The 25,039-nt window shown below is 39.8% G+C and overlaps 1 protein-coding gene across 3 annotated transcripts in view; it reads left to right on the forward strand.

Moving 5' to 3' along the window:
- Positions 1 to 993: 993 nt before the first annotated feature.
- Positions 994 to 25,039, forward strand: part of TTC5 (tetratricopeptide repeat domain 5) — a 33,143-nt gene continuing 9,097 nt past the window's right edge. For 2 of the 3 annotated variants that reach the window (XM_036880624.2, XM_057488638.1), the window contains exons 1-8: positions 994 to 1,090; positions 4,080 to 4,212; positions 5,129 to 5,340; positions 5,727 to 5,901; positions 6,946 to 7,037; positions 18,433 to 18,489; positions 19,094 to 19,240; positions 19,400 to 19,614. In XM_036880624.2, the coding sequence (XP_036736519.2) occupies positions 1,040 to 1,090; positions 4,080 to 4,212; positions 5,129 to 5,340; positions 5,727 to 5,901; positions 6,946 to 7,037; positions 18,433 to 18,489; positions 19,094 to 19,240; positions 19,400 to 19,614 (1,082 nt within the window). In that variant the 5' untranslated portion in view covers positions 994 to 1,039. The remainder of the gene's footprint in view (positions 1,091 to 4,079; positions 4,213 to 5,128; positions 5,341 to 5,726; positions 5,902 to 6,945; positions 7,038 to 18,432; positions 18,490 to 19,093; positions 19,241 to 19,399; positions 19,615 to 25,039) is intronic. The other variant, XM_036880627.2, reaches the window with a different exon arrangement.

Here is a 25,039-nt window from a genome sequence, read left to right on the forward strand (position 1 = left end):
ACCTTACAAGGTATGGCTGCAGGAGCTATTATCACATGTTTTGAGCCCCACAAAGGCCATTTCCACCCAGTTTCTCAGTCGACTGTAGAAACTGGGTGGAATCACTTGAAGTGCAAGTAAGCTACAATTAAAACTAAATGGAAACTTTGTTGGGATTATTACATGCTACTTAAAAAAAAGTTAGAGTTTAATTCATGTGTTGTAACTTCAAAAGCTACAAAAAGGCATACAGTGGAAAGTTACTGTTTATAAACCCTGTCCCCCAGCCACTCTCCCTTTTTGAATTGGTTACTCTTGACTGTCTTGTGTCTCTTTCAGGGATAGTCTATGTGGAAGCAAATAGGTTTTTGTTAAAAAATGTTTATATTTGAATAGGTAGTACATGAACATGATAAATTTCACAATGTACACAGTACTTTTCTTTGCTCACTGACAATTCTCAGTGCCCCTGTTTCCCTCTCTAGAGACATTGTTTTTTTTTTATGTATGGATCCTAGATATAGTCTATCAGTAAGCCTTATTAGTGTATTAATATGCTATATGTATTAGTGATGGCTTTCAAAATACCATCCCAAGTGTTGATTTATTAGGATAGTGTGTTCAAAATGATAAAATCATTGTAAAGTTTGGAAAATATTCAGAGTGGTTACCTTACCATTGTACTTGAAATATCCTTAAATATTTTAAACTTGTAAAGCAGGCATCCACCATCTTAACCTTTCTTTTTTGGGGTATTGTAATCTTGGTGTAAATAACCTAGTAAGATATGAAACAAAACGCATGCAGTTAAGCTGAGAGCGTTTTGTTTCCATGATTTGTCAAAGAAGATTGATTGTGAACTCAAAGGTGAATACAAAGCATCTTTGAGCTATAGGCTTTGGGTTAAATTGGTTTAGAGTGATCTTTGAAAACGAGCTCCTCCACTCAAGTGCAGGGAAGCCGCCGGTGCCCTAGATGTCGCTGTGGCTCCATGATGTCGGTGGGTATGAGTCTCTCTGGTTATAAAGTTGGGGGCGGAGAAGCCGAGAGTGGCTGGGAAATGATGGCTGATGAAGAGGAGGAAGTGAAGCAGACCTTGCAGAAATTGCAGGTGGGGCCGTATATTAAAATCTATACGTTAAAATCTATATTTGTTATTTCGGAAGAAGCCCAGAGCCCAGTCTGTCTAGTACCTGCGCATTCCGTGGCACGTGCACACACCGGCTGTGTCGGAGCGGTTACTGTAACAACTCCCTGGGGTGCTGCCGCAGCCAGAGCGGCCGCTTTCCCCGGCCGGGGGAGGAGCGCGGCGGGTGTGTCGGGACCTCCTGCTATTGACCTGCTAGCACTTAATTTCAATCTCGCCTGGAAGAGAATTTGGTGCTGCTTTGTCCCTGAAAATTCTTAAGAATTTTTTTTTCTCGAGTCACTTATAACATACGCTTACGTATGGCTGCTGGAGCTATTATCACGTTTTGAGCCCCACAAAGGCCATTTCCACCCAGTTTCTCAGTCAGCTGCAGTTGTGACTAGGATTCGTCTTTTGTACTTTGTAGGTAGGAGCTAACTAGTTGCATGGCTCTTATCTTTCCTTTAACGACCCAAGATTTTTCTTAAATCTTAGCAACTCAGTTCTTTGCGTTCTGAGATGACCTGGAACTTAAAACATTAGACCTGTGACAGGCTTGTAACTTGCTGAAAGGCTTCTGATGTAGATGTTTGAATATTGGTGAGACTTACTGGTTTCTTGAGCAATTAAAAATAATACCACTTTTTAGAGTGAGCTTTATCTTACAGATGACTTGAATCAGTTTAATTTATTTCCTAGTGTGACTGGCTGAAATTAGATATTCCCAGTTCTGGCTCCATATGGAGACATTGTGGTATATTTGTCTATGTATAGAAAAAAATTTGAAAAATTATATTAAACAGTGGTTATCCCTGAGGTGGTTTGGGGAGTGATTATGAGAAATGTTTTACTTTGTAGTTTTTTACATGTCCTTATTTGAATTTTAATAGTTTACATATGTTGATTTTGTCATGAGAAAAAAAGTTATCAAAAATACTCCAAAACAAAACAACAACACAACAATGTATTTCATGTTTGCTTTAACAAGTAAAGCAATAATGACATCCTCTCTAAAATAACTAATTTGCAGCCATAACCATTGCAGGGCAAAAGGAGATAGGTTGTAATTTTTGCTGAGAGCTGCCTTTTCCTGGGCTCATTTGTGATAGATGCAGGATGGAGGATACTTGAGGTGTCTTGGGATGGGTGGGGAAGGTGCAGGACTGGAATAGAGAAGTGGAATAGAGAAGAAAAAATAGTGATGTTGCTTTCTTTGGGAAGGGTGGTGAGCTTTGATTTCATTGTTACATTTTAGGGTACAGGGAATGTATAAAAAGATATTTTTCAAACTTATGGACCATTTTCATTGCAGTCATCTGGGGTGCTTGTTAAAGAGAAAAATGTTGAGTTCTGCAAAAACTACTAAAATCAGGATCTCTAAAGGCTGGGTCCTAGAAATAATACACACAGTAAAATTTGAAAAGCACTGTTGTAGAGAGTGCTAGTCCATTCTTTTCATTCTGGGTATGATTTTAAGTTAAATTTAAGTTCATTTATACACATTTATTAGAGACGGGGATGATTCATTAATTCATTCAGTCAGCATATTTAATGAACGCCTATCATGTCTGAAGCTGTTGTAGTGCACGGATGTAGCTCTTAACAAAACAGGTTAAGCCCCTCCCATCGTGGAGCTTACATTCCAGTGGTGGAGACAGACAATAGACAGTTAATGAATAGGCCACATAATTTCAAACGATAAGTACTATGAAGGAAAGGAAGAGTCATACAAGTGGGCAGAGGAGGAAGGGGTTACTTTACTTTGGGTAGTCAGGGAAAGCCTCACTGAGAAGCTGATATTTGAACTAAGATCTAAATGGTGGTGAGGAATGAGCAAGGCAAAGATCTAGGCAAACAGTGTCCAGGCAGAGGGGATAAGCATGGTGAGCTTGGTGGATCTGAGGAACTGAATGAGAGCCAGTGTGGCTTGTGTATTTGTAGGAGGGAGAGTGATAAGTGAAGTTTGTGGGAGGGTTAGTAGTGGGAGCTCAGGTTAAATAGTCTCCTAGGCTGCAGTAAGGAGTTATATTTTATTTTGTCTGCAGTGGGAAACTATCTGAGGACTTGGGATGTACGTTTTTCTAAGGTTACTCTGACTACAGTGAGAATGGAGAGGGTAGAAGTAAGATGACAGGTAAGAAGCTACTGCAATAGTCCAGGCAAGTAATGGCACTGATTTAGTGCAGGACAGATGCAGAGATGGAGACACGTAAATGGATTTAGGATGCGCTGCAGAGGTAGTTAAAACTTGATGTAATTTTATTGTCTATTTCTGCAGCTATTCAGTTTCAGGAAAGAATAGATGATGGAAAGCTTTGACTGGTGTGACAGGAAGACTCAGAGATAGAGGTATTTGAAAGAGGAAGGAGAACATTTACTTGGAAGAATGCAGGAGAGCAAGAAGGTGATTTGACAAAAACCAAACTGAACCAAACCAAATGCACAAGTATTTAAACAAACAAGATCCTTTAAAAACACCAAGGTTATCAAGCTTAAATTGGTCTGTTTGTCATAGAAAACAACTTTCACATGGTATCATATTCACGAAGATCATGTGTTTTCAGTTACCAGCATAGGAAAAATCAGGGATAGGATTGTTTTGTTAGAAAGTCCAGTTTTAAGGGTATATTTGGAAGTTTTATACTTTGGGAACCAGTATTGGATAGGGTTATCTTACTAACTTACATCTTATCTCAAGTTGCAAAGTATTGCCCTCCTTCTGACTGTGGTATGGGAAGTGCTTAGTCATATGGGAAGCCTGCTGGGGTTGGGAGAGAGAACTGTCAGCATGCTGCAGAGACTGGTATGGGACGCTGGCATTTTGATAGACCTGTCCACCTGCCTCTTGTGTCATTCTGAGGTGAGATAGTCAGTTTTTCTAGGCCAAGAGCTGGAATGGCTAGCCAATCTCAAATTTCCTTGTCTGGCATTCTCTCCACTTAATCGTACCATCCATCCTTACACTTCCCAGGAACTGGTCGATCAGCTGTATTCATTTCGCGAGTGCTATTTTGAGACACATAGTGTTGAAGATGCTGGAAGGAAACAACAGGATGTGCGGGAGGAGATGGAGAAGACCCTGCAACAGATGGAGGAAGTAGTGGGTATGAGTCCCAGGACTGCATGCAACCCCCTGCCTGCCATTGAGATGTGAGAGTTTTGCTCTCTCTCTCTGAAGAATCTTTGGTATCCTATTTGTGGCTGCTATGGGATGGTACAACAGAATATTTTTCTTCTAAGGGTCCCTTGTGCTATCAGCCCTCTGAACTAATTTTTGTTAAAGTTTGATTATAGCCAATGTCATGAAGTAAAAGAGCATACGTGCTGCTTGAACTATTGCAGAAATCTTAACTGACCTTTCTATCTCTAATTAATTTTACTTCTAAATCAACGTATGTAATGACCTTGGATGTTATTTTTATTAGTTCATGCGTTTAATCTTACCCTTTCTGTCTGCGTCTTGCTCAAGTAAAAGATTCCTACTATTGACTGATTGAAGTCTAAGCCCCCTGACCTGGTATTCAAGTTTCCGTGGTCTGACTTTTTTTTTTTCCTACCCTTTTTTCTCACTCATAGAGAAACTTTTGTTTCATTCAGGTTGGGCCAACCATTCTCCCATGAATGTGCCACTTGTATTCCTTCCTCTTTCTGTGTCTTTGTTTACTTCATTTTCCTCTCTAGGAGTCTTGTCTTTTCTCCTTTTCACTTTTTAAAGCCCATTTATTGGGTGTATGCTATAGGCTCCCTTTCAGTATTGTTTTAATTTTCCATGTATATGCTTTGTCATTTCACTAGATTGTAAGCCCCTCAAAGGCAGGAGTAATGCTTTTTGTGTTACCCTCCTACCTAATATGCACTCCACATATGGTAGGCATTCAATAAGAGGTGTGTTCATAAAGATCTTACTCAATTACTTCATTCCTAGATCTGTCATGGGGTTATTCCTTGAAAGTGGCCCCATCTTGTCTGTAAGACTGCCTGGGTTTTCCACTCCTTTCTCTTTCTCTTTTTGCCTTCTAGGCTCTATCCAGGGTAAGGCGCAGGTTCTGATGCTAACTGGGAAGGCGCTGAATGTGACTCCTGACTATAGCCCTAAGGCCGAGGAGCTTCTGTCAAAGGCTGTCAAGCTGGAACCCACGCTAGTGGAAGCCTGGAACCAGCTGGGTGAGGTGTACTGGAAGAAAGGCGACGTTGCAGCTGCTCACACCTGCTTCTCAGGAGCCCTCACCCACGTGAGCTGCCCACTGTCCCCTCAGAAAACACAGATGGGGAGGATGGGGTTCTATGAATTTCCCCGGGATATGAATATGAGTACAACTGTGTTGGAAGTAGGAGAACAGAATCTGAAGAGAGGAAGGGTGTGGGAGCAGACCTGAATAAGGAAAACAGGTACAGGCAATTGAGAAAGGAGATGATGATGAGATTAGGTTCTGGGGTAGATAAGAAGAAAAGAAATCCTTGTAGAAATAAAGATGATCCTTGTGGGTGAGGGTCTAAGATACCTATGGCAGTAAGAATTAAGATGAAAAATTAGATTTAGAAGAAGCCTGAGATAGAATAGATCTGGAAAGGAGAAATAGAATCAGTAAGGTTGAGTCTATGTCTTCTCCTTTTGCAGTGCAAGAACAAAGTGTCCCTTCAAAACCTGTCAATGGTGCTTCGCCAGCTCAGGACTGACTCTGGAGATGAACATTCTCGCCACGTCATGGACAGTGTCCGGCAGGCTAAGTTGGCTGTGCAAATGGATATTCATGATGGCCGTTCCTGGTGTGAGTGCTTTCAAAAGCTCTCCATTGAGTTTCTGGGGCTGTGGTTCTCACCCATGGCTATTCTACAGAGTCATCTGGAGCCCATCTGTTGAGTCTGACCCTAAGTGTCAAGCCAGGGCATCTTTGTTTTGAAGAAGCCCAAAAGGTACTTTGATGAACCACTATTCTAGGACCTCTTAGATCATTTCATCCAAGAGGAGAGGCTTATGTTTCCACATAAGCAAGGCAGCTTTTGTGCAGTCTGTTTAAATTTCTCCTTTGGGCCCGCATTTGCCTTTTTATCTAAGTGGAATTTGGGGTTTACTAAATAGGCTGTCATCATTGGTTTGTGTCAGATGTGGGGCCTTTCCAAGAGGCTTTTGAGGGTGACTAAAATAGGTTATCTTGAACTTGGGCTCTGAGATGTGATACACCACTGTCTTTCTCAGTTTTGTCTCCCTGCTTAGGGATGGCTAGAGTGGGCTGAAGTTGTGTTTCCCTTCTCCCATGTGGAAGGCTAGAGCCAGTTGGAGTTGGTTATTTCCCTTCCTCCGGTAAATTATGCTCTGATAAAACCCCTGGTCAACTAGTTTCTCCTGAGGGAAGGTCTTGATAAGAGGGAATCACTTATTAAGTGCTCCAGAATATTCCAAAATGGTTCCTTTCCCCCTCCCCCTGCTTAAAGTATGAGGGGATTTTCATCTGATATTTGCTGTGGGAATGTGGTTGAGCTCCTGGAGGTAAATCTCATAATATTGTGGGGTCTTACTATGCCTGGGACCCCTAGAGTTTTTAACTCTCAGATCTGCCCATGCTGAGCTGCCAGCAGTTTGTCACTATAGTTCGAGTTTTCTATGCCGGCACCATTCCCTGTGGCAGCTCTCGAGTTTTCTACTCAGGTAAGCCACAGCTCCCTGTATTCACCTGTCTGTCTCTCCAGTTTTGGGGGCAGCAGTTTGCCCTGTCTGGTCCTCTCTCTATTGGATCCAAGAAGAGTTGTGAGTTTTTCAGTCTGTTCAGGTTTTTACTTGTTAGGGTGGAGTGGCAACTTCCCAGCCCCTTGCAGCCCTGTGTTTGTTTCTCTTTCAGATATCCTGGGGAATGCATACCTTTCTCTTTACTTCAGTACTGGCCAGAACCCTAAGATCTCCCAGCAAGCCCTCAGTGCTTATGCCCAAGCAGTAAGTATTTATGGTTACCCAGGCCAGATGAACAGAGGCAGCAAAGAAGCAAAAGTATTGCTCAGTCCTCCTGCAGTGCTTCAGCAAGCAGCATGGCAGTGCCTGTGGGCATCCAGTGTGTGGTTCTATACAGCTGTCTCTGCAGAGGCAACTGACTTCTTATAACTGGAGTATTACTTGCAGTGGGTACCTCAGTGCTGGGTAATTCCTTGAGCTGTCTGGATTTCTTACAGGTTTGAATAACCAAATCACAGAGCCCATCCCGACATGTTCATCTTCTGTAATGTGAAAACAAGTCTGTATTAAAATGTTGATTAATATTTGTGTTTATTTCTAAAGGGAAATGAGAATTCTAATATTTAAGTATAAGTTAAGCACTATCCCCAGATGAACCACTGGATATCGTTTTGGGTTTCCCACAAGCTAACATAGAAAACAGCCTGTAGCCCATTTTGCATCATTTCCTGGGGATTTGGATTCTTTGGAAGCTCATGCTTTCCGATAATTTTTGTATCTATAGTCACTTGTGTGGGGTTTCCTTCAGGCCTTGTGAACCTCATTACTCCTTTATTAGAAGGACCTCATTGGCCTTCTGAGCACTCTTTACTTAGTTAGGGCTTGCATTTACCTTTCTTCTTTAGCTTTCTGCTTTTCTTGACAGAGAGAATTCTTTTTAACTTACCATTAGTTACATTGCTCTGTGTGTCAGAATAAAGAATACATTCTTAGTTTTTTCACCCAGAATTTCACTTTAAAATGTGTTAGAACAAATTATTTAAACAATTTTAATTCTTTTTTTTTTTGTGTGTGTGCTTTTGCATTGTGCCAGGCAATTGATAGGATTAAAAATAAAGTGAATGTAGGCAACAGTTTCTTCACGGCACACTAGTCTGCAGTGGTGTGTGCTTTCTCATCATCTGCTTAAGTTAGAGGATCAGAATTTGATTCTCAGTGTGTTTTAAGGGTATATAGACTTTGCAACACGATTCTGCCTGTGTCTAGAACTGGGCTCTTGGGCTGAGGAAATGCATTAAATCCACACTGTTTCTTTCCTAGGCTTTTTTCATTTATACCATCTCCTCACTATTTAAAAAAAACTTTTTTTTTATCAGAATACTTTTACATATTTTTTTGTTACAATTTTTAAAATTAAGGTATTATTGATATACACTCTTAATGAAGGTTTCACATGAAAAACAATGTGGTTACTATATTCACCCGTATTATCAAGTCCCCCCCATATACCCCATTGCAGTCACTGTCCATCAGTGTAACAAAATACCACAGAGTGACTACTTGTCTTCTCTGTGCTTCACTGTCTTCCCCATGATCTCCCTCACACCATATGTACTAATCATAACACTCCTCAATCCCCTTCTCCTTCCCTCCCCACACGCCTTCCCTCCCCACCCGCCTTCCCACACCCTTTCCCTTTGGCAACCACTTGTCCCTTCTTGGAGTCTGAGTCTGCTGCTATTTTGTTCCTTCAATTTTCCTTTGTTCTTATACTCCACAAATGAGTGAAATCATTTGGTACTTGTCTTTCTCCGCCTGGCTTATTTCACTGAGCCTAATACCCTCTAGCTCCATCCATGCTGTTGCAAATGGTAGAATTTGTTTCTTTCTTATGGCTGAATAATATTCCATTGTGTATATGTACCACATCTTCTTTATCCATTCATCTACTGATGGACACTTAGGTTGCTTCCATTTCTTCGCTATTGTAAATAGTGCTGCAATAAATAGGGGTGCATATGTCTTTTTTTTTTTAATCATTTTGTTATCAATCTACAATTACATGAAGAACATTATGGTTACTAGACTCCCCTCTTCACCAAGTCCCCCCACAAACTCCATTATAGTCACTGTCCATCAGCATAGTAAGATGCTGTAGAATCACTACTTGTCTTTTCTGTGTTGCACAGCCCTCCCTATGGCCCCCCCCCACATTATACATGCTAATTGTAAGGCCCCCTTTTGTTTTCCCCGCCCTTATCCCTCCCTTACCACCTATCCTCCCCAGTTCCTTTCTATTTGGTAACTGTTAGTCCATTCTTGGGTTCTGTGAATCTGCTGCTGTTTTGTTCCTTCAGTTTTTCTTTGTTCTTATACTCCACATATGAGTGAAATCATTTGGTACTTGTCTTTCTCTGCTTGGCTTATTTCACTGAGCATAATACCCTCTAGCTCCATCCATGTTGTTGGGAATGGTAGGATTTGTTTTCTTCTTATGGCTGAATAATATTCCATTGTGTATATGTACCACATCTTCTGTATGCATTCAACTACTGATGGACACTTAGGTTGGTTCCATTTCTTGGCTATTGTAAATAGTGCTGCGATAAACATAGGGGTGCATCTGTCTTTTTCAAACTGGTCTGCTGCATTCTTAGGGTAAATTCCTAGAAGTGGAATTCCTGGGTCAAATGGTATTTCTATTTTGAGCTTTTTGAGGAACCTCAATACTGCTTTCCATAGTGGTTGAACTAATTTGCATTCCCACCAGCAGTGTAGGAGGGTTCCCCTTTCTCCACAACCTCGCCAACATTTGTTGTTGTTTGTCTTTTGGAAGATGGCGATCCTTACTGGTGTGAGGTGATATCTCATTGTGGTTTTAATTTGCATTTCTCTGATAACTAGCGATGTGGAGTATCTTTTCATGTGTCTGTTGGCCATCTGAATTTCTTCTTTGGAGAACTGTCTGTTCAGCTCCTCTGCCCTTTTTTTAATTGGATTATTTGCTTTTTGTTTGTTGAGGTGCGTGAGCTCTTTCTATATTTTGCATGCAAGCCTTTATCGGATCTGTTATTTACAAATATATTCTCCCATACTGTAGGGTACCTTTTTGTTCTATTGATGATGTTCTTTGCTGTACAGAAGCTTTTCAGCTTAATGTAGTCCCACTTGTTCATTTTTGCTTTTGTTTTCCTTGCCTGGGGAGATATGTTCATGAAGAAGTCACTGATGTTTATGTCCAAGAGATTTTTGCCTATGTTTTTTTTGAAGAGTTTTATGGTTTCATGACTTACATTCAGGTCTTTGATCCATTTCAAATTTACTTTTGTGTATGGGGTTAGATAGTAATCCAGTTTCATTCTCTTACATGTAGCTGTCCAGTTTTGCCAGCACCATCTGTTGGAGAGATTGTCATTTCCCCATTTTATGTCCATGGCTCCTTTATCAAATATTAATTGACCATATATGTTTGGGTTAATGTCTGGAGTTTCTATTCTGTTCCACTGGTCTGTGGCTCTGTTCTTGTGCCAGTACCAAACTGTCTTGATTACTGTGGCTTTGTAGTAGAGCTTGAAGTTGGGGAGCGAGATCCCCCCCACTTTATTCTTCCTTCTCAGGATTGCTTTGGTTATTGGGGGTCTTTGGTGTTCCCATGTGAATTTTAGAGCTATTTGATCCAGTTTTTTGACTGTATTAATTGTTCCTAGCCAAGAGCATGGGATGAGTTTCCATTTGTTAGTGTCCTCTTTAATTTCTCTTTAGAGTGTCTTATAGTTTTCAGGGTATAGGTCTTTCACTTCCTTGGTTAGGTTTATGCCTAAGTATTTTATTCTTTTTGATGCAATTGTGAATGGAATTGTTTTCCTGATATTTCTTTCTATTAGTTCATTGTTAGTGTATAGGAAAGGCACAGATTTTTGTGTGTTAATTTTGTATCCAGCAACTTGGCTGTATTCTGATATCAGTTCTAGTAGTTTTGGAGTGGAGTCTTTAGGGCTTTTTATGTACAATATCATGTCATCTGCAAATAGTGACAGTTTAACTTCTTCTTTACCAATTTGGACTACTTGTATTTCTCTGTTTTGTGTAATTGCCGTGGCTAGGACCTCCAGTACTATGTTGAATAACAGTGGGGAGATTGGACATCCCTGTCTTGTTCCTGATCTCAGAGGAAAAGCTTTCAGCTTCTCACTGTTCAGTATGATGTTGGCTGTGGGTCTATCATATGGCCTTTATTATGTTGAGGTATTTGCCCTCTATACCCATTTTTTTGAGAGTTTCTATCATGAATGGATGTTGAATTTTGTTGAATGCTTTTTCAGCATCTATGGAGTTGATCATGTGGTTTTTGTCCTTCTTTTTATTTATGTGGTGGATGATGTTGATGGATTTTCGAATGTTGTACCATCCTTGCATCCCTGGGATGAATCCCACTTGGTCATGGTGTATGATCCTCTTGATGTATTTTTGAATTCGGTTTGCTAATATTTTGTTGAGTATTTTTGCATCTATGTTCATCAGGGATATTGGTCTGTGATTTTCTTTCTTTGTGGGGTCTCTGCCTGGTTTTGGTATTAGGGTTATGTTGGCTTCATAGAATGAGTTTGGGAGTATTCCCTCCTCTTCTATTTTTTGGAAAACTTTAAGGAGAATGGGTATTGTGTCTTCTCTGTATGTCTGATAAAATTCCAAGGTAAATCCATGTGGCCTGGGGTTTTTGTTCTTGGGTAGTTTTTTGATTACCACTTCAATTTCTTTGCTCGTAATTGGTTTGTTTAGATTTTGTGTTTCTTCCTTGGTCAGTCTTGGAAGGTTGTATTTTTCTAGGAAGTTGTCCATTTCTTCTAGGTTTTCCAGCTTGTTAGCATTTAGGTGTTCATAGTAGTCTCTAATAATTCTTTGTATTTTTGTGGGTCCATTGTGATGTTTCCTTTCTCGTTTCTGATTCTGTTGATCTGTGTTGACTCTCTTTTCCTCTTAATAAGTCTGGCTAGAGGCTTATCTATTTTGTTTATTTTCTCAAAGAAACAGCTCTTGGTTTCATTGATTTTTTTTTTCTATTGTTTTAATCTTCTCAATTTTATTTATTTCTTCCCTGATCTTTATTATGTCCCTCCTTCTGCTGACTTGAGGCCTCATTTGTTCTTCTTTTTCCAATTTCGATAATTGTGACGTTAGTCTCTTCATTTGGGTTTGTTCTTCCTTCTTTAAATATGCCTGGATTCTATATACCTTCCTCTTAAGACTGCTTTTGCTGCGTCCCACAGAAGTTGGGGCTTTGTGTTGTTGTTGTCATTTGTTTCCATATATTGCTTGATCTCTATTTTAATTTGGTCGTTGATCCATTGATTATTTAGGAGCATGTTGTTAAGCCTCCATGTGTTTGTGGGCCTTTTTGCTTTCTTTGTACAATTTATTTCTAGTTTTATACCTTTGTGGTCCGAAAAGTTGGTTGGTAGGATTTTAATCTTTTTTCAATCTTTGGTAGGACTAGGCCCTTTCTGTGGCCTAGTTTGTGGTCTATTCTGGAGAATGTTCCATGTGCACTTGAGAAGAATGTGTATCCTGTTGCTTTTGGATGTAGAGTTCTATAGATGTCTATTAGGTCCATGTGTTCTAGTGTGTTGTTCAGTACCTCTGTGTCCTTACTTACATTCTGTCTGGTGGATCTGTCCTTTGGAGTGAATGGTGTATTGAAGTCTCCTAAAATGAATGCATTACATTCTATTTCCTCCTTTAGTTCTGTTAGTATTTGTTTCACATATCCTGGTGCCTCTGTGTTGTGTGCAAATATATTTATAATGGTTATAACTTCTTGTTGGACTGACCCCTTTATCATTATGTAATATCCTTCTTTATCTCTTGTTACTTTCTTTGTTTTGAAGTTTATTTTGTCTGATACTAGTACTGCAACACCTGCTTTTTTCTCCCTGTTGTTTGCATGAAATATCTTTTTCCATCCCTTGACTTTTTTTTTTCAATTTTGGTAATTATTATTCAATGATCATTCATCTTTATTTATTTATTTATTTTTTATTTTACAAATATTTATTCAACACCAGTTAAGTGCCAAACATAGCATATGAGGTCCATTATTTAGTTTAGTTGGAGACACACACACAGAAAAGTGAGTATTTGAGAGAATAAACTGAGTGACAGGCTTTAGGACAGTTATTCTGGTAGTAAACAGTGTCATCAAGACCTAGTAGAAGTTCAGTGTCAGGGAAACTTAGAGTTTCTCGCTGATCAACAATGATCAAATAAAACCTTAAGCTTCTTGAAAATGTGTCACCCAGGGTTGTTTTCTGTTTCACTTAGTTTTTTTTTTTTTTGAAGAACATTTTGTTTACTTGGCGCTCCACTACCCCAAGTCCCCCCACAAACCACATTACAGTCACTGTCCATTAGCATAGTGAGATGTTGTAGAATCACTACTTGTCTTCTCTGTGTTGCACAGCCCTCCCCTTTCCCTCACCCGCCACATTATATACGCTAATCATAATACCCCCTTTCTTCTTCCCCGCCCTTATCCCTCCCTACCCTCCCATTCTTCCCAGTCTCTTTCCCTTTGGTAACTGTTAGTCCATTCTTGGGTTCTGTGATTCTGCTGCTGTTTTGTTCCTTCCATTTTTCTTTGTTCTTATACTCCACAGATGAGTGAAATTATTTGGTACTTGTCTTTCTCTCCTGGCTTATTTCACTGAGCGTAATACCCTCTAGCTCCATCCATGTTGTTGGAAATGGTAGGATTTGTTTTCTTCTTATGGCTGAATAATATTCCATTGTGTAAATGTACCACATCTTCTGTATGCATTCATCTACTGATGGACACTTAGGTTGGTTCCATTTCTTGTCTATTGTAAATAGTGCAGCGATAAACATAGGGGTGCATCTGTCTTTTTCAAACTGGGCTGCTGCATTCTTAGGGTAAATTCCTAGAATCAAATGGTATTTCTGAATCAGCATTCCTGAATCAAATGGTATTTCTATTTTGAGCTTTTTGAGGAACCTCAATACTGCTTTCCATAGTGGTTGAACTAATTTACCAGCAGTGTAGGAGGGTTTCCCTTTCTCCACTACCTCGCCAACATTTGTTGTTTGTCTTTTGGAAGATGGCGATCCTTACTGGTGTGAGGTGATATCTCATTGTGGTTTTAATTTGCATTTCTCTGATAACTAGTGATGTGGAGCATCTTTTCATGTGTCTGTTGGCCATCTGAATTTCTTCTTTGGAGAACTGTCTGTTCAGCTCCTCTGCCCTTTTTTAAATTGGATTATTTGCTTTTTGTTTGTTGAGGTGTGTGAGCTCTTTCTATATTTTGCATGCAAGCCTTTATCGGATCTGTTATTTACAAATATATTCTCCCATACTGTAGGGTACCTTTTTGTTCTATTGATGGTGTTCTTTGCTGTACAGAAGCTTTTCAGCTTAATGTAGTCCCACTTGTTCATTTTTGCTTTTGTTTTCCTTGCCTGGGGAGATGTGTTCATGAAGAAGTCACTGATGTTTATGTCCAAGAGATTTTTGCCTATGTTTTTTTTGAAGAGTTTTATGGTTTCATGACTTACGTTCAGGTCTTTGATCCATTTCGAATTTACATTTGTGTTTGGGGTTAGACAGTGATCCAGTTTCATTCTCTTACATGTAGCTGTCCAGTTTTGCCAACACCAACTGTTGAAGAGGCTGTCGTTTCCCCATTTTATGTCCATGGGTCCTTTATCATATATTAATTGACCATATATGTTTGGGTTAAGGTCTGGAGTCTCTATTCTGTTCCACTGGTCTGTTGTTCTGTTCTTGTGCCAGTACCAAATTGTCTTGATTACTGTGGCTTTGTAGTAGAGCTTGAAGTTGGGTAGCAAGATCCCCCCCACTTTAGTCTTCTTTCTCAGGATTGCTTTGGCTATTCGGTTTCTTTGGTGTTTCCATATGAATTTTTGAACTATTTGTTCCAGTTTGTTGAAGAATGTTGTTGGTAATTTGATAGGGATTGCATCAAATCTGTATATTGCTTTGTACAGGATGGCCATTTTGTGATGATATTAATTCTTCCTAGCCAAGATCATGGGATGAGTTTCCATTTGTTAGTGTCCTCTTTAATTTCTCTTAAGAATGTCTTACAGTTTTCAGGGTGTAGGTCTTTCACTTCTTTGGTTAGGTCATCTCTTGAGTTTTAGTCTGTGCATGTCTTTGGGTTTGAGGTGAGTCTCTTGTAAGCAGCATATAGATGGGTCTTGTTTTTTTATCCATTCAGTGACTGTATGTCTTTTGATTAGTGCATTCAGTCCATTTCCATTTAGGCTGATTATCGATAGGTGTGTACTTATTGCCATTGCAGGCTTTAGATTTGTGATTACCAAAGGTTCAAAGTTAATTTCTTTACTATCTAAGAGTCTAACTTACCTCACTTAGTATGGTGTTACAAACACAATCGAAAGATTCTTTTGTGTTTCTCCTCTTTTTTCTTCCTCCTCCATTGTTTATATATTAGGTATCATATTCTGTACTTTTTGTCTATCCCTTGATTGACTTTGCGGATAGTTAATTTAATTTTGCATTTGCTTAGTAATTAGCTGTTCTACTTTCTTTACTGTGGTTTTATTACCTCTGGAGACAGCTATTCAGCCTTAGGAACACTTCCATCTATAGCAGTCCCTCCAAAATAGACTGTAGAGATGGTTTGTGGGATGTAAATTCTCTCAGCTTTTGCTTATCTGGAAATTGTTTAATCTCTCCTTAAAATTTAAATGATAATCTTGCCAGATAAAGTAATCTTGGTTCCAGGCCCTTCTGCTTCATGGCATTAAATATATCATGCCACTCCCTTCTGGCCTGTAAGGTTTCTGCTTAGAAGTCTGATGATAGCCTGATGGGCTTTCCTTTGTGTGTGATCTTATTTCTGTCTCTGGCAGCTTTTAACAGTCTGTCCTTATCCTTGATCTTTTCCATTTTAATTACTATGTGTCTTGGTGTTGTCTTCCTTGGGTCCCTCGTGTTGGGAGATCTGTGGATCTCCATGGCCTGAGAGACTATCTCCTTCCCCAGATTGGGGAAGTTTTCAGCAACTACCTCCTCAAAGATACTTTCTATCCCTTTCTCTCTCTATTCTTCTTCTGGTAACCCTATAATGTGAATATTGTTCTGTTTGAATTGGTCACACAATTCTCTCAATATTCTTTCATTCTTAGAGATCCTTTTTCTCTCTGTGCTTCAGCTTCTTTGTATTCCTCTTCTCTAGTTTCTATTTCATTCATCGCCTCATCCGCCGTATCCAACCTGCTTTTAATACCCTCCATCGTGTTCTTCAACGATTGGATCTCCGACCTGAATTCATTCCTGAGTTCTTGGATGTCTTTCTATACCTCCATTAGCATGTTGATGATTTTTATTTTGAACTCCCTTTCAGGAAGAGTCACAGGGTCCACATCATTTAAATCTTTCTCGGGAGTTGTATTAATAATTTTACTCTGGACAAGGTTCCTTTGGTGTTTCATATTTGTATATGGCGCCCTCTAGTGTCCAGAAGCTCTATTCTGGAGCTGCTCAGCCCCTGAAACAATGTCAGGGGTTGCAGGAGAGTGGTATTGGTTCCTGGGGGGAGGAAAGAGCTGTTCCCCGCTTTCCCGCTTTTGTGCCTGTCTCCACTGCCTGAACCAGTGGGCCGAGCACACAGATACAAGCGTTTGTCCCAGAGCAGCCAGATATGGATCCCTGCTTTCCATAAGTGGCCGGAATCCCAGTCTCCCCAGGAACTTCACCTGTCCCAGCTTTCTAATCCTGTAATCCGAAGAGTATGAAGAAAGCACCATGAAATGAAGGTTTGTGCTCCCAGTGCGGATCTCCGGAGCTAGGTATTTAGCAGTCCCAAGCCTTCCACTGCCTCCCTGCTCCATTTCTCTTCCTCCCACCAGGGAGCTGCGGTTGGGGAAGGACTCGGCTCCCGCCAAGCCACAGCTCTGGTACTTTATCCCGTTCGGTGAGGTCTGCTCTTTTCTCCAGGTGTATGTAGTCTGGCGCTGTCCTCTTTCCTGTTGTTCTTTCAGGATTAGTTGCCCTGACTATATTTTCTAATTGTATCCAGTTTTAGGAAGAAGCCTGTGTCTCTCCTCTCATGCCGCCATCTTTAATTCCCCAGGCATATGTCTTTTTGAATCTGAGAACTTGTATTCTTTGGGTAAATTCCTAGGAGTGGAATACCTGGGTCAAATGGTATTTCTATTTTTAGTTTTTTGAGGAACCTCCATATTCCTTCCCACAATGATTGAACTAGTTTACATTCCCAACAGCGGTGTAGGAGGGTTCCCCTTTCTCTGTATCCTTGCCAGCATTTATTGTTCTTAGTCTTTTCGATGCTGGTCATCCTTACTGGTGTGAGGTGATATTTCACTGTGGTTTTAATTTGCATTTCCCTGATAATTAACAATGTGGAGCATCTTTTCATGTGCTTGTTGGCCATCTGAATTTCTTCTTTGGATAATTGTCTGTTCATATCCTCTGCCCATTTTTTTAATTGTGTTATTTGCTCTTTGGTTGTCGAGGCATGTGAGTTTTTTATATATTTTGGATGTAAACCCCTTGTTGGATACGTTGTTTACGAATATATTCTCTCATAGTGTCGGATGCCTTTTTGTTCTGCTGATGATGTCCTTGGCTGTACATAGCCTTTTAGCTTGATGCAGTCCTATTTGTTCATTTTCGCTTTTGTTTCCCTTGCCCAAGGAGATGCATTCAGGAAAAAGTTGCTCATGTTTATATTCAGGAGATTTTTGCCTGTGTTGTCTTCTAAGAGTTTTATGGTTTTGTGACTTACATTCAGGTCTTTGATCCATTTCAAGTTTACTTTTGTGTATGGGGTTAGACGGTAATCTGTTTTCATTGTCTTGTATGTAGCTGTCCAGTTTTGCCAACACCAGTTCTTGAAGAGGCTGTCATTTCCCCATTGTATGTCCATGGCTTCTTTATTGTATATTAATTGAGCATAGATGCTGGGGTTTATATCTGGACTCTCTAGTCTGTTCCATTGGTCTATGGGTCTGTTCTGGTGCCAGTACCAAACTGTTGTGATTACTGTGGCTTTGTAGTAGAGCTTGAACTCAGGGAGTATAATCCCCCCAGCTTTATTCTTCCTTCCCAGGTTTGCTTTGGCTATTAAGGGTCTTTTGTGGTTCCATATGAATTTTAGAACTATTTGCTCTAGTTCATTGAAGAATGCTGTTGGTATTTTGATAGGGATTGCATTGAATCTGTAGATTGCTTTAGGTAGGATGGCCATTTTGACAATATTAATTCTTCCTAACCACGAGCACGGGATGTATTTCCATTTATTGGTATCTTCTTTCATTTCTCTCATGAGTGTCTTGTAGTTTTCAGGGTATAGGTCTTTTACATATTTCTTCTGTCTTTATACTATTGCATGGATAAATTATAATCATATTTTAAAGTTTCATCCACCTACAAAAACCCCTACAACCTTGAGGTTTCCGGGACTGAGCACTATACCACTCAAGTAATTACTGCATGACAGTGTGGGGATAGGTAGCATTTTGACCAAGAAGAGACTTGAGTTTTTCCCAGGAGACCATGGTCTAGGACATGTTGGGCATGGCCATCCTGAAGCCTGAGACAGGATCCACTCATGGTCTTTTTATCCCACTGTAGGAGAAGGTTGACAGGACAGCTTCCAGCAATCCTGATCTTCATCTGAACAGGGCAACGGTAAGACCTGTGGGGTGGCGGTCTTCTGTAGTCGAATAAATTACATCTCGGTCTTAGTCTGTGAGGATAACTGATTGTTCAGTTGAGTAGTGACAAGGTTGAGTACAAACTGTGAGAGGAAAACCAGATTATTTCTAGGAAGAGCTAGTTCAGTTTGACTTGTGTCTGGGTGGAGTCACTGGAGGGAAAGGAGAAAGGAGAAGGAGCTGAGGAGGTGGGAGGGTACATAGAGGATGGCTGGGAGCAGTTTAGGAGACTTTTCTGAAATTATGAATATAATTTACCATAAATATATAAATACAATTTCAATATAAATATAAAAATAAAATGAACCAGTATATGCAACTTAACTATTTTAGAATTTGAAAGTTAGCTTCTTTGAAATGGTTTCATCTTTGTGTTTATAATCACCTTGATCAGGAAGGATTGGGCAGGAAGAAGGCATTGCCATCTCTTCAGGGTATTCATTATAGAGAAGGAAAACAACTGGGAAGGAAAACAGTTTATTTTTCTACATTCCTGGCCCACTATGCCATTATACCCCTGCAATAGTTTATGTTAAATACGCTTATAATTGGGAGGTTTTTGGTTACTTCCTGTGCAGTTACATAAATATGAAGAGAGTTATGGGGATGCCTTGGAGGGCTTTTCTCAGGCTGCAGCACTGGACCCTGCCTGGCAGGAACCCCGGGAGCGAGAGCAGCAACTCCTGGACTACCTGAATAGATTAACCCGCCTCCTTGAGAGCAAGGTAAAGATGTGTCTTTTTTTGGATCCTACATTTTTATTCTGCTGTGGATCAGTAAAATAAGAATAGAATAGACTGTAGTAGAGGTGGGTAGGTGGGAGGGAAGGAGTGGCCTCTGGGAGAGTGACTAGTCTCTAGTTTCTCTGTTTTCCCTTCCTGTAGGGAAAAGTGAAGACCAGAAAACTACAGAGCATGTTGGGAAGTTTGCGCCCTGCCCACGTGGGCCCTTATAGTGACGGGCGCTATCAGTCAGCATCCGGACAGAAGGTGACCCTGGTGCTCAGGCCGCTGAGTGCACTGCAGCCTGGTGTGAACAGCGGTGCTGTGGTCCTGGGGAAGGTGGTGTTCAGCCTCACCACAGAGGAGAAAGTTCCTTTGTGAGTGTTTCTTGCCTTTCCTCTTTTTCATCCTTTTGAACTGATTGATCTTATGTCCCAGCCTTTCTGATAGTCGAGCACATGGTTAGTGGTCAGAGATCAGAGTTATACTTCCCTTCTGTGACTGTCCCGTGAGCAGGTGTTGTCTAGGTGCTGTCTGACAACCTCTATATAGATACTGTCACCACCTACTTTTTCCCTGAGCTTGGTGCTCTGTGGATTCCTACATCTATAGCTGAAATTAAAAAAAAAAATTTTTTATTAAGGTACTATTGATATACACTCTTAAGAAGGTTTCACATGAAAAAACAATGTGGTTACTACATTTACCTATATTATCAAGTCCCCACCCATATCCCAGTGCAGTCACTGTCCATCAGTGCAGCAAGATGCCACAGATCCACTATTTGCCTTCTCTGTGCTACACTGTTCTCCTGTGATCCTCCACACCATGTGTACTAAACATAATTCCCCTCAATTCCCTTCTCCCCTCCCAACCCACCCTTCCACACCCCTCTCCTTTGGTAACCACTAGTTCCTTCTTGAAGTCTCTGTTTATAAGACAGATGGAAACCTTGAAATTCTCTTGCTTCTTTATGTTTTCATGATCAAAGAAGTTCAAGGAGGAAGAATCCTCAGTCCTGTCTAGGTATGCCTAGACAATTCTGGAAGGTGATCTTTGAGTTAGAATTTAAGGCCTGGTGGTGAGATTGTCTCAGATGTTATTCAACAGATATTTAACTGAGCATCTTCTATATGTGTTCTAGGGAGTAAAAAAAGGAAAAAGAAATGTAAAGGACCCAAGTGAAGGGTGCTTGTAGTCTTGCAGAGGAAATGAGTTAAGAATATTCATTTAGAAAATTAACTCTTAAAAAATTAGGGGTTAGTCAGTGCCATCACTCCTTGGTCCTTTACTTACTTCCTAATTGCTGGTAGACTTGTTTCCATTTTTCTTTTCTACTGAAATTGTTTTTTCTAGGATCACAGGTCTGATCCAGAAGCTCCATAACATTCTGCCTTCTCTCTCACTATTCCCTTTCATATTCCTTCTGCTCCATCCAAACTGAAGTACTCACAGCTACCATTAGATGCCTAAGTTTTTTTTCTCTGTGGCATTTTCTAGAGGTATATGCATGTGATGAGTTGAAGTGCAAGAAGAGAGTTGAGAAAAGTTTAGTTAACTAGAGCAGACCCTAGAGCTAAGAGGAATGAGGAAGAGATATATGAAGGTAGGCTTTAGGGGGCCTTGAGAACAAGTACATGTAATACTTTGCCACATTTTGATTTCTCTTTTTCTTAACTTCTAAATGTTAAGTTCTAGGAGGACTCTGTTTTTGTTCCTTTCCTTTTTTTTTTCTCTTTTATTTTGGTATCATTAATCTACAGTTATATGAGGAACATTATGTTTACTAGGCTCTCTCCTTCACCAAGTCCCCCCCACAAACCCCATTACAGTCACTGTCCATCAGCGTACTAAGATGCTGTAGAGTCACTACTTGTCTTCTCTGTGTTGTACAGCCCTGCCCGTGCCCCCCCATATTATACATGCTAATCATAATGCCCCCTTTCTTTTTCCCTGCCCTTGTCCCTCCCTTCCCACCCATCCTCCCCAGTCCCTTTCCCTTTGGTAACTGTTAGTCCATTCTTGGGTTCTGTGATTCTGCTGCTGTTTTGTTCCTTCAGTGTTTTCTTTGTTCTTATACTCCACATATGAGTGAAATCATTTGGTACTTGTCTTTCTCCGCCTGGCTTATTTCACTGAGCATAATACCCTCTAGCTCCATCCATGTTGTTGCAAATGGTACGATTTGTTTTCTTATGGCTGAATAATATTCCATTGTGTAAATGTACCACATCTTCTTTATGCATTCATCTACTGATGGACATTTAGGTCGGTTCCATTTCTTGGCTATTGTAAATAGTGCTGCGATAAACATAGGGGTGCATCTGTCTTTTTCAAACTGGGCTGCTGCATTCTTAGGGTAAACTCCTAAAAGTGGAATTCCTGGATCAAATGGTATTTCTATTTGAGCTTTTTGAGAAACCTCCATAATGCTTTCCACAATCGATGAACTAATTTACATTTCCACCAGCAGTGTAGGAGGGTTCCTCTTTCTCCACAACCTCGCCAACATTTGTTGTCGTTTGTCTTTTGGATGGTGGTGATCCTTATTGGTGTGAGGTGATATCTCATTGTGGTTTTAATTTGCATCTCTCTGATGACAAGCGATGTGGAGTATATTTTCATGTGTCTGTTGGCCATCTGAATTTCTTCTTTGGAGAACTGTTTGTTCAGCTCCTTTGCCCATTTTTTAATTGGATTATTTGCTTTTTGTTTGTTGAGGTGCATGAGCTCTTTCTATATTTTGGATGTCAACCCTTTATCGGATCTGTCATTTATGAATATATTCTCCCACACTGTAGGATGTCTTTTTGTTCTATTGATGGTGTTCTTTGCTGTACAGAAGCTTTTCAGTTTGATATAGTCCCACTTGTTCATTTTTGCTTTTGTTTCCCTTGCCCGGGGAGATATGTTCATGAAGAAGTCACTGATGTTTATGTCCAAGAGATTTTTGCCTATGTTTTTTTCTAAGAGTTTTATGGTTTCATGACTTACGTTCAGGTCTTTGATCCATTTCGAATTTACATTTGTGTTTGGGGTTAGACAATGATCCAGTTTCATTCTCTTACATGTAGCTGTCCAGTTTTGCCAACACCAACTGTTGAAGACGCTGTCATTTCCCCATTGTATGTCCATGACTCCTTTATCATATATTAATTGACCATATATGTTTGGGTTAAGGTCTGGAGTCTCTATTCTGTTCCACTGGTCTGTGGCTCTGTTCTTGTGCCAGTACCAAATTGTCTTGATTACTGTGGCTTTGTAGTAGAGCTTGAAGTTGGGTAGCAAGATCCCCCCCACTTTAGTCTTCTTTCTCAGGATTGCTTTGGCTATTCAGGGTCTTTGGTGGTTCCATATGAATTTTTGAACTATTTCCAGTCCGTTGAAGAATGCTGTTAGTATTTTGATAGGGATTGTATTGAATCTGTATATTGCTTTGGGCAGGATGGCCATTTTGACAATATTAATCCTTCCTAGCCAAGAGCATGGGATGAGTTTCCATTTGTTAGTGTCCTCTTTAATTTCTCTTAAGAGTGTCTTATAGTTTTCAAGGTATAGGTCTTTCACTTCTTTGGTTAGGTTTTTTCCTAGATATTTTATTCTTTTTGAGGTGATTGTGAATGGAATTGTTTTCCTGATTTCTCTTTCTATTGGTTCATTGTTAGTGTATAGGAAAGCCACAGATTTCTGTGTATTAATTTTGTATCCTGCAACTTTCTTGTAGTTTTGGAGTGGAGTCTTTAGGGTTTTTTATGTACAATATCATGTCATCTGCAAGTAGTGACAGTTTGACTTCTTCTTTACCAATCTGAATTCCTTGTTTTGTCTAATTGCTGTGGCTCGGACCTTCAGTACTATGTTGAATAACAGTGGGGAGAGTGGACATCCCTGTCTTGTTCCTGATCTCAGAGGAAAAGCTTTAAGCTTCTCGCTGTTCAGTATGATGTTGGCTGTTTGTTTATCATATATGGCCTTTATTATGTTGAGGTACTTGCCCTCTATACCCATTTTGTTGAGATTTTTTATCATGAATGGATGTTGAATTTTGTCTAATGCTTTTTCATCGTCTATGGATATGATCCTGTGATTTTTGTCCTTCTTTTTGTTTATGTGGTGGATGATGATGGATTTTTGAGTGTTGTACCATCCTTGCATCCCTGAGATGAATCCCACTTGGTCATGGTGTATGATCCTCTTGATGTATTTTTGAATTCAGTTTGCTAATATTTTGTTGAATATTTTTGCATCTATGTTCATCAGGGATATTGGTCTGTAATTTTCTTTTCTGGTTGGTTCTTTGTCTGCTTTTGGTATTAGGGTGATGCTGGCTTCATAGAATGAGTTTGGGAGTATTCCCTCCTTTTCTATTTTTTGGAAAACTTTAAGGAGAATGGGTATTATATCTTCTCTATATGCCTGATAAAATTCTGCGGTAAATCCATCTGGCCTGGGGGTTTTGTTCTTGGGTAGTTTTTTGATTACCACTTCAATTTCTTTGCTTGTAATTGGTTTGTTTAGATTTTGTGTTTCTTCCTTGGTCAGTCTTGGAAGGTTGTATTTTTCTAGGAAGTTGTCCATTTCTTCTAGGTTTTCCAGCTTGTTAGTGTATAGGTTTTCATACTAGTCTCTAATAATTCTTTGTATTTCTGTGGGTCCATCGTGGTTTTTTCCTTTCTTGTTTCTGATTTTGTTGATCTGTATTGATTCTCTTTTTCTCTTAATAAATCTGGCTAGAGGCTTATCTATTTTGTTTATTTTCTCAAAGAACCAGCTTTTGGTTTCATTAACTTTTACTATTGTTTTATTCTTCTCAATTTTATTTATTTCTTCTCTGATCTTTATTATGTCCCTCCTTCTGCTGACTTTTGGCATCATTTGTTCTTCTTTTTCCAATTTCTATAATTGTGACGTTAGACTATTCATTTGGGATTGTTCTTCCTTCTTTAAATGTGCCTGGATTGCTATAATACTTCCCTCTTAAAACTGCTTTTGCTGCATCGCACAGAAGTTGGGCCTTTGTGTTGTTGTTGCAATTTGTTTCCATATATTGCTTGATCTCTATTTTAATTAGGTTGTTGATCCATTGATTAATTAGGGGCATGTTGTTAAGCCTTCATGTATTTATGAGCCTTTTTGCTTTCTTTGTAGAATTTATTTCTAGTTTTATACCTTTGTGGTCTGAGAAGTTGGTTGGTAGAATTTCAATCTTTTGGAATTTACTGAGGCTCTTTTTGTCACATAGTATGTGGTCAGTTCTGGAGAATGTTCCATATGCGCTTGAGAGGAATGTGTATCCTGCTGCTTTTGGGTGTAGAGTTCTATAGATGTCTGTTAGGTCCATGTGTTCTAGTGTGTTGTTCAGTGCCTCTGTGTCCTTACTTATTTTCCATCTGGTGGATCTGTCCTTTGGAATGAGTAGTGTGTTGGGTGTCCTGAAATGAAAGCATTGCATTCTATTTCCTCCCATAATTCTGTTAGTATTTGTTTTACATATGTTGGTGCTCCTGTATTGGGTACATGTATATTTATAATGGTTATATCCGCTTGTTGGACTGACCCCTTTATCATTATGTAGTATCCTTCTTTATCTCTTGTGACTTTTGTTTGTTTTGAAGTCTATTTTGTCTGATACTAGTACTGCAACACCTGCTTTTTTCTTCCTGTTGTTTTTCCATGTCATGACTTTTATTCTGTGCATGCCTTTGGGTTTGAGGTGAGTCTCTTGTAAGCAGAATATAGATGGGTCTTGCTTTTTTATCCATTCTATTACTCTGTGTCTTTTGATTGGTGCATTCAGTCCAT

Source organism: Manis pentadactyla, chromosome 11 (assembly GCF_030020395.1).
Source record: "Manis pentadactyla isolate mManPen7 chromosome 11, mManPen7.hap1, whole genome shotgun sequence".
NCBI classification, from domain to species: domain Eukaryota; kingdom Metazoa; phylum Chordata; class Mammalia; order Pholidota; family Manidae; genus Manis; species Manis pentadactyla.